This window comes from Cryptomeria japonica, chromosome 11 (assembly GCF_030272615.1).
Source record: "Cryptomeria japonica chromosome 11, Sugi_1.0, whole genome shotgun sequence".
In the NCBI taxonomy this organism is placed as follows: Eukaryota; Viridiplantae; Streptophyta; class Pinopsida; order Cupressales; family Cupressaceae; genus Cryptomeria; species Cryptomeria japonica.
In genome coordinates, this window is record NC_081415.1 from 251,635,728 (window position 1) to 251,644,658 (window position 8,931).

At 34.2% G+C, this 8,931-nt stretch overlaps 1 protein-coding gene across 2 annotated transcripts; it reads left to right on the top strand.

Annotated features, from left to right (window-relative positions):
• The first annotated feature begins 3,854 nt into the window (after window positions 1–3,854).
• LOC131069674 (putative pentatricopeptide repeat-containing protein At3g23330) lies at window positions 3,855–6,058 on the top strand. 2 transcript variants are annotated; one of them, XM_058005183.2, is made up of 2 exons: window positions 4,377–4,537; window positions 4,728–6,058. In XM_058005183.2, the coding sequence occupies exons 1-2, from the start codon at window positions 4,525–4,527 to the stop codon at window positions 5,990–5,992; spliced, it is 1,278 nt and encodes a 425-aa protein (XP_057861166.2). In that variant the 5' UTR covers window positions 4,377–4,524; the 3' UTR covers window positions 5,993–6,058. The 2 variants fall into 2 exon arrangements, with proteins under 2 accessions (XP_057861165.2, XP_057861166.2); XM_058005182.2 differs by having other exon boundaries at window positions 3,855–6,058.
• The last annotated feature ends 2,873 nt before the right edge of the window (window positions 6,059–8,931 follow it).

The following is an 8,931-nucleotide window of genomic DNA, read 5'->3' on the forward strand; positions in this document are numbered from 1 at the left end:
GTGTACTCTGGTAAGATATTGAGAGGAGAATTGGCATACAAATTCATGGTGGACAAATTAAAGATGGCATGAACTAAGTGGTAACTTCAGGAAATATATGCGTAGTGGCTATATAACCTCCCAACAAAGTATTGGAATGTTGAGATTCTAAAAATAATAAAGACAAAATTAGAGAATTCATAAAGGTGAATGATCACATTGAGGATAGAACCTTCTGGATGCATTCAAGGATCTACATATCAATAAACTTGGATTCCCTCCCTCCAGAAGAATTTGAAATCAAATCAGAATTCGACAATTGGTGCCAAATTGAAGTAACGGAGAGAACCCCAAGAAGATGTAAAAAATGTAATTTGTGAGGGCATTTAGCAAATGAGTGTATGAAAGTGTTGGAAAACCCAAAATACAAGGATGGTGACCAAGCATGTTAGAAAGGAAATATATTTGCAATTAATAAGGATCCTTTGAAAAATTTCTAAGTCGAATTCTCCAAGAAGCAAGGAGAAGTAGATTATGAATTGTATCAAGGGACAACAAACTTATCAAGAAGGTAAGGGAAAACAGTCAAAGGAATGCATTTTATGAAGAAGAAATAATTTTCAATTCCCATATAATGGAAGAATATTGTTTCGACAAGAATTCCAAAACCTTTGATGTTCCCTGTGAGCTTTTTGGAATCACCAACAAAAAAAGGGTTTCTATAAGCTCAATAATGTTGTCTTTGTTTTGCTAGGTATGATAGATTTGGAACTAGCATATAAAGGAATTGAAAATGATGGTGTTAACAAGGAATGTAGTATACTCACAAATGGGATGCTATTATTGTCCACTAGTGAAGAGCTACTTGAGGAATTGGCTCCTTAAGCTCTAGAAAAGAAACAAATTTCACAATGTGGAAAAATTGGATTATATAAAGTAAAAGAAAAAAGGTAAGAAAACAAATAATGGAAAGTTCTCTCAAGAAGGCGATATTGAAGGCCAATTGAAAATTAGTAGAATATTGAGATTGGGGAAAGAAAAGACCCTTCCCAATAGAGGATAATAGAGGTCTCAACATTGATTAGAGGCTTAAACTTTTTAACAAAAAATAATCATATGAACATATCTAAGGAAGACATATTCTTGCTACAAGAAATAAAACTCAAAATTAAGAAGCTAAAATTTTGAAGGTAAAACTAAAAGGATGGGTTTGGATATTTTTTGCACATTTGGAGAGCTTCTTGGAGGTTTGGTTCCATTAATGCCTTATTTGTTCATACCCATTGCTAAGAATGCATTAATGGTTACATTGCTCTTTGGCTATATAAGGGTCATTACAATAGCAATAAGCCCACTAGAAGTCTCATTCAAACCACATTAATTGAGGCTTTCTTTGCAACACTTGACAACACCTCCAAAGATTCATTGAAGCTATCAAATGGATAAATTGTAACATGTTTATTTTGGAGGTTGGTTGCACTTTGAGATGGTATTTTGTATGAGAATAAATTTTTGGCATTTTTTGCTTATACTTTACTTTTTGCTTTTTTTGGTGAATTTTATGATTTCAAGGGTACGTTTGTAGGAACAATGTATTAAGGGGGCAGTGTTGGCATAGTTGTTTTGTGTTAAATATTTATGATAGTTACGTTTCTTGTTACCTACATTGTTCCATTCTTCATTGTATATATCCCTCTCTACGTTGATCAATAATGTAACAAGTTTTGTGCCCACCTTCAATTATTACATGTACTTAAATATATTTATTAAATATACTTAATAATCCTTATTAAATACTATTAGTACATAAAACATTTAAACTTTCAATATTTTGTTGTTTGAAAAACACTTATTAGTACATAATATATTTAATCCATGGATGTTTTATTATTTGAAAAGTACATGTATCTTGAACAACATGAAAGTCCCAAAATGTTTCAAAACTCCTCTTTTGATTGGATTGGCAATAATTGATTTTTGAAATAATTTTTGCTAATAAATTTACATGTTAACATTTGAAAACATAAATATTTGTTTCAAATTGAAAAAATCTTATAGAAGAATAGATTTTTAAACAATTTGCAATGTGATAGTTCCTACTAATCAACATATACTAGAAAAATAAAATATAAATACAATAAATTTTATGTCTTTTTATGTAATAAATATAATTCAAAAATAAAACAAAACAACTTTAGATAATAAACTAGCTCCAAGTACATTTCCAAGATATTATACTCCTCTAATTTTGTTTTTTTTATGAATAAGTGCTTTGGTTACTATAAATATTTAAATATACATAAATTCACCAAAAATGTTAAGTGCATACAAGATCACACCATGGAGTTCACGTGGGCAGAGCTTGAAAAGCTAAAAGTAACAACATAAACAACTATTAGGTAATGAGAGCAATATCGTAGGGGGAGGCAGAGGGTCCCAATCATCCGATTTACCCCATACATTAGTAGTGTCTGGGGTGACATAAGGAATGGACCACCCTTCATTAGCTTTATCTTCTTTAATTTGCTTATCTCTATCTTCATTTCACACCAAAGAAATTGCTAAGGTGAGTTGAGGTAACCACTTAGAAGAATTTGGAACCAACCAACCACCACCGCCATTAGTCAATGACTCTGCATCTCTTGAAGGCCACCCAAAAGTGGCACCCCTAAGAGAAGGTGATGTAGAGCAGCGTCTAGCCTAGCTGCTCCTACTACCAAACCAATGACGAGGAGCCTAAGATCTAGGAGATTGAGAGCACTTAGCATAAAAGCCTTGACAATGACCACGAGATAGAGAATGACCATGGGAGGTAGAATTGTCCTGGGTACCCCGACATCAATACACAAGGCATTGTCCCAATGATCAAGTAGCTCCTACAAGTGAACCACCTCCAGGGTCACTTTGTTGCCCTGAACTTGAATTTGTAACATAATATTATAGAAAATAATAGTTTTAACAAAAAATGAAACATTTGTATCAACATTGCAATAAAAAAAAGCTAGAGAATTCCTATCTTTCCACAAAGAAAACAAAATCTCCATCTTGAAAGCATGTCAAATTTAAGTATGCTTGAAAGAGATGTGAGACCAATCTCCCAAAAGAGCCATATGTCAAGAGAAAGGCTCTAGTCAAAAGGGACGAAAAAAATCACAAATGCAACTCCAAAGGTGTTGGGCACAACAACAAAACTAAAAGAGATGGTTAAACGACTCTACAAAGTGAACAACGAGGTCCTCAATACCCATGTGTCAAAGATGAGACCCCATAGGCAAGCCTTAGAAAAGAATATACTAGACAAAATGAGTGAGCTTAGGCTCAACAATTGCTGACTAGATATTGTAAAATATGTGTTGCCAAACCAAAAAAGATGATTAGGGGAGAGGACCCAGTAGTTGTGCATCCCAACTTCGCGCTTCTCAAAATCCTGTGGAAATTTGAAATCACTCCCAATTTTTTACAGTAGCTTATTTGGTAAGTCCCCTGCTTATAATTGATGTTTCAGGGCCACATCATCAAATATGATGCCATGTCAGCATGCTTTTTGCCAAGGTGTCCAAAACAACCCAAAAAAATGTGAGACCAATAGTCATGCAAAAGAGGCCCCCATACTTATGCAACTAATGTGACATCACATGATTGGTTGCTTTTAACAAATAGGAGTACATTTCATTCAATTATGGGTAATCATTACAACAATAAAAACTTTAAAGTCATAACTATTGATGCAATGTTGTAAAAAAAAATTAGACATTAAATCAACAACTATCATCACAACGATTGAAATGTGTTCAACCACAAATACCACAAAAAAACTTCAAAATAATTTATAATTAAAAACAAATATTATGGAGTTTTATGAAGATTCAATTGTATAGTTTTTTAATCACTCATTGACTCGTTATGTTCCAACAGAAGGTTTCCGAGAGAAAGTAGTACAGGGAGAAATCTTCCATGGGAGGAGTATCTCTGTTGTATCCCTATTCTACCCAGAATTATGATTGAGGTAGCAACGGCAGTAGTAAGGCCATCTCGTTTCAGCAAAATACGCCATATCGTCAATTTCATTCATCACATTAACATGGATGCAAGTCATAAACTAATCCCGCTTTCTGCATCAAACCATTCTTCAATTTCCTCGCATATCAATACTCTCTGCAACGAAGGAAAACTGATAGAGATAATGTCTGTTCTCGAGCATATGGACCGTCAACAAATCAATCTCAATTCCCACAATTATTTTTTCATATTGCAGGTATGCACCAGCATGAAAGCCTTGACACAAGGGAAGCTACTCCATGCACGTTTACTCACTGGAGGACTTGAACCAAATGCACATTTGGCCGCTACACTTGTAAGTATGTATGCCATGTGCAGGAATATGGAAGATGCACGCCGAGTCTTTGACAAAATGGCCAAACGGAATGTTTTCTTGTGGAATGCCATGATCTGTGGGTATGCCAAAAACGAGCTTTCTCGGCAGGCAATGGCGCTTTATTGTGATATGCAAGGGTCAGACATACAGCCCAATAATTATACTATCCCATGCGCTCTCAAGGTATGTGATAGTTTATTGCAGGGAAAGAAGGTCCATAGTTATGTACTTAGAAGTGGGTTTGAGTCAGATGTGGTTGTGTGCTGTGCTATTATAAACTTGTATGCTAAATTTGGGCGTATAGATTTTGCACGACGAGTGTTTGACAAAATGCCAAGAAATTTTCTGCCATCTTGGAATGCGATGCTTGCAGGATATGTTCAAAGTGGCTGCTCCGTTGAGGCATGGAAACTCTTTCGTCAAATGCTGCTGGACGGCATTGATTCGAACCCAATGACTCTTACAATTGTTTTGCCTGTGTGTTCGTACTCAGAGAATCTCCAGTTGGGCAAGATGATTCACGGATATGTAGTTCGAAGGAGATTTGACTTGGATATTTTTGTGGGGAGCGCTCTTATTGACTTTTATGCCAAATGCAGACGTGTAGATGTAGCATGTCAATTGTTTGACAGAATGCCGGAAGCAAATGTTGTTTCATGGACTGCAATGATTGCATGTTATGCTCAGAATGAGCATGCTAATGATGCATTGAAATGCTTTCGGCGAATGCAGTTGGCAGGCGTGAAGCCTAATGAGATAACCATAGTGAGCGTTTTGCCTGCATGTGCCCAATTAGCAGCTTTGCAACAAGGAAAGCAAATCCATCAATATGTGCTCAAGATTGGCTTCATGCGCATTATTTCCGTTGGAAATGCACTTATAGATATGTATTCGAAGTGTGGTAGTATAAACATTGCTTCTCGGGTGTTTGACAAAATAATTGATAAGAATGTAGTGTCATGGAGTGCAATGATTGCAGGTTTTGGAATGCATGGGAAGGGTGAAAGTGCGCTAGAATTATTCAACCAAATGCAATATACAGCCATTGAGCCAGACTATGTAACATTTATAGGAGTTCTTTCTGCATGTAGTCATGCAGGTCTGGTGGATGAAGGTTGGCAATATTTCAATATGATGAGGGAAAAGTATGGTATCTCACATGTTGTGGAACACTATGCCTGCATGGTGGACCTTCTTGGTCGAGCTGGGCAGCTGCATGAAGCTCAAACGTTAATAGAGAAGATGCCATTAGAACCAAGTTCTAGTGTTTGGGGAGCCCTGCTTGCTGCTTGCAGAGTTCACAGCAATTTAGAGCTAGGAGAGCATGCATTTAAGTGGATTCTGAAGTTAGAACCCGAAAATGTAGGAAATTATATCTTGCTGGCAAACATCTATGCTGCGGTTGGGAGGTGGGATAGGATGGAAAAGGTCAGGATAATGATGAAAAAGAGAAGCTTGAGGAAAGTGCCTGGGTATAGCTGGATTTTGGTGAAGAACAGTGTCCACACTTTCCTTGTAGGAGATGAATCGCACCCAAAAATGAATGATATCCATGCTACACTGAAGAATTTGGTACCAGAGATGATGGCAGTGGGGTATGTGCCTGATTTTCATTCCACACTGTATGACAATGGTTAAGAACTGGGAGTGTTACTGCCAAAATTGATATTTTTAAAAAAACAACATGCAATTTTTTGAGATACAGCCTTTACCAATTTTAAGTGAGCTCTTTTTGAAGCAAGAGAAGAAAGCAATGGTTATACGTTCCTGTTTCATAACATGCCATGAGGTGCTGGCAAAGATGCTATCAATTCATAACATATTGTAGAAGGTGAGCTACAATAAAAAAATCTAGAAAATCGAAATTAGATGACAACAAATCTTTGATCACCTCTCTATGTAAATCCAATAGATGATATAGATTTTTGTCAATATGTTTCATTATTGTTGTTTTGACTTCATCTTCATTAATTGTTAATTGCAAAGAGAAGGGATGACATTTAAATTTTTTAGTTTTACTCAGCATTTCAACTAAACTCAAAATAATGCTGTCATGTTTTTTAAATTTTAGGTCTAATGTTTATATCAAAATAAACATAGGAACTTGTTTTGTAGCTTCAAAATATCTTTTTGTATAGCATAACTTGTTTGCTTTATAAAACCATTGCTGGAAAAACTAATGCAAAAACCATATACGATTCATTCTGTCCCACCTTTGATGACATATATGAAGTACTTAAAATTAAAACTTCTATCTATTGCTTAGATCCAAGAGAGAATTTCAACATTATAGTCAACTGGTTCTTTGTAGCACTCTTTGATATCACTCCCTAACTTTTTAATGTTTGATGATATCACGATCATAGTTTTTTCAACCTTTGTCAACATTCTATGGAATACTTCCAACTTATATTGATCCCTTGCAAATGGTTTAGGTGTCAGCTTGTGGGAGTAAGATTCTAATGACATAACAAAATAAACATACGTGTCTATTCTACAAACCATTATGAGTTTTTATTATTTGATAAATGCAAATATTTTTTAGATAATTGCTGTGTTTGTTTGGAGATTGTTAATTTTTTTGTACTTAATGTCATAATTGTCTAAAAAAAATTGCATTTGTTGATTGATAAAACTTATAATGTTTTGTAGGCTAGAAGTCTATGTTTCATTTGTCATATCATTGGGATCATATCATCACTAGATAAAACATAAACTATTTGCTATGGATCAAAATCATTTGGAAGCATTCTATAAAATGTTGACATAGTCATGATTTAGAGATTCAAAAGTCAGAGAGTGGCATAAGAGAGAGCTATGAAGAACCAATTGATTGTGATGACTAAACTTTGTTTTGGATGTTAATAATAGATGCATGTTTTATTACTGAGTCCTTTAAATCTGTTGTGGAAAAGAGAATGGAGGATGATTTTAACATAATTTTCAAATCTATAGTTGTATAAATTAGACAAACAATATTAAAATAAAAGGCATTGCAAAACTATAAAATTAAGTTCAATTTACTCTAATAAAAACTCTAGAAATGGAGTTTTCAAAACATGAAGATGTTACTTTGCATTTAGTTGAAGTGTTGAGTAAGATCAAATTATTTAAAGGTGATTCTTTCTCTTTGCAATTGTTGATTGACAAAGATGAAGTTGAAACAAGGTAGAGAGAACATACCCAATTAAAATTCACATCATTTGTTGGATTTGCTTAGAAGGGTCAGCTATAAATTCATTTGACATTTGTATTGCTACAAGAAGAGGAACGGAAATAGAAAATAGAGGAAGAGGAAAGAAGGGAAGGAGGAAAAAGGTATGTGAATGACTTAAATCCATCTATTTTTCACACTTCTGTTTTTATTTTTCATTTGTAATTTTTTTCTTTTTCATTTTTTGTTATGTTTACCTAACATTGTTCAAATACTTGTAAACAACAGATATAAGTTGAACAAATAACATGCTGTGAAGGTGTTTAAACTTATTTTTTTATTGTCAAAGGGGCTGAATTCAATTGGTTAAATCATTGGGTTCTCATGATGAAGATCCATGTTGAAATCCCCAAAGTGGCATCTTATGCGGAAATCTAAGTTGAATTTTAATGTCGATATCTAAGTGACTTGTGGAACTTCCAATGTTGATATTAAGCTGACTTCTCACATTGATATGTAAGTGATTTTTAACTTTTCATGTTGATATCTAATGTTGATTTTTCTAAGTGTCTCTTAGATTTCTCCTATAGATATCAAAGTTGGAAAAATGTGATGTTGATATCTAATGTTTATATATCTAAGCATCTCTTAGATTTCTCTTGTAGATATCTAAGTTGGAAAAATCTATTGTTGATATCTAAGTTGAATTAGTTATTGGCATTAATTTTTGAGGGGAAGAGGTTCCCTAATCATGCCCTCCCTTGTTTGAGCTGACCGAAAAATCAACTTAGCAATGAAAAAATAAAACTTATATTTAATCTTCCATTATTATTAATTGTTTTGTGATTGAACAACGAATATGCTGCTATTATTTTTCCTTCTACAAGACATTTGAGGCATATTTTTTCAATTATTTAATGTCTCTATGTTGTAAACTCATTTTAAAAATAATTTTATACTTCAAATAATCAAAATTCTGTTGTTTTTACTTTCTGGCATTCTGCTTATATAGTGAAATGTTCTCTATTACGCCCTTTTGAAACTCAATGCAATATACGTTTATTTATTTTAAAGAAATTGATAACAGCAGCAATTATTTAAGTTTCCACTCCAAACTAAATAAAAAGCTAGGCATAGGATAACAAGTTTTAATATTGAATTTCTGGAAATTTGATTCATGGATTGGTTTTTTCAATAATCAAATTTAACCAATCAACAAGCCTGATTTGCTTCCAAGGTTTAATCTCAGATGTGCAGCAGACCATAATCTGGAAGCTTTTGGTGTCCAAAACCCTCAAGGAGCTGCGATTTGTATTCTGGTCACCTGTGCGTGTTCTGGTGGGAGGAAAAGCTCTATATCAGATGCAGATCGCTGTACCCACAAACTGCTTCAGACTGAAATTAACTCGCCCACATTGCTAGA

Excerpts from the sequence above, each read along its gene's own strand:
- LOC131069674 (XM_058005182.2), top strand. The coding sequence starts at position 3,977 with ATGATTGAGGTAGCAACGGCAGTAGTAAGGCCATCTCGTTTCAGCAAA.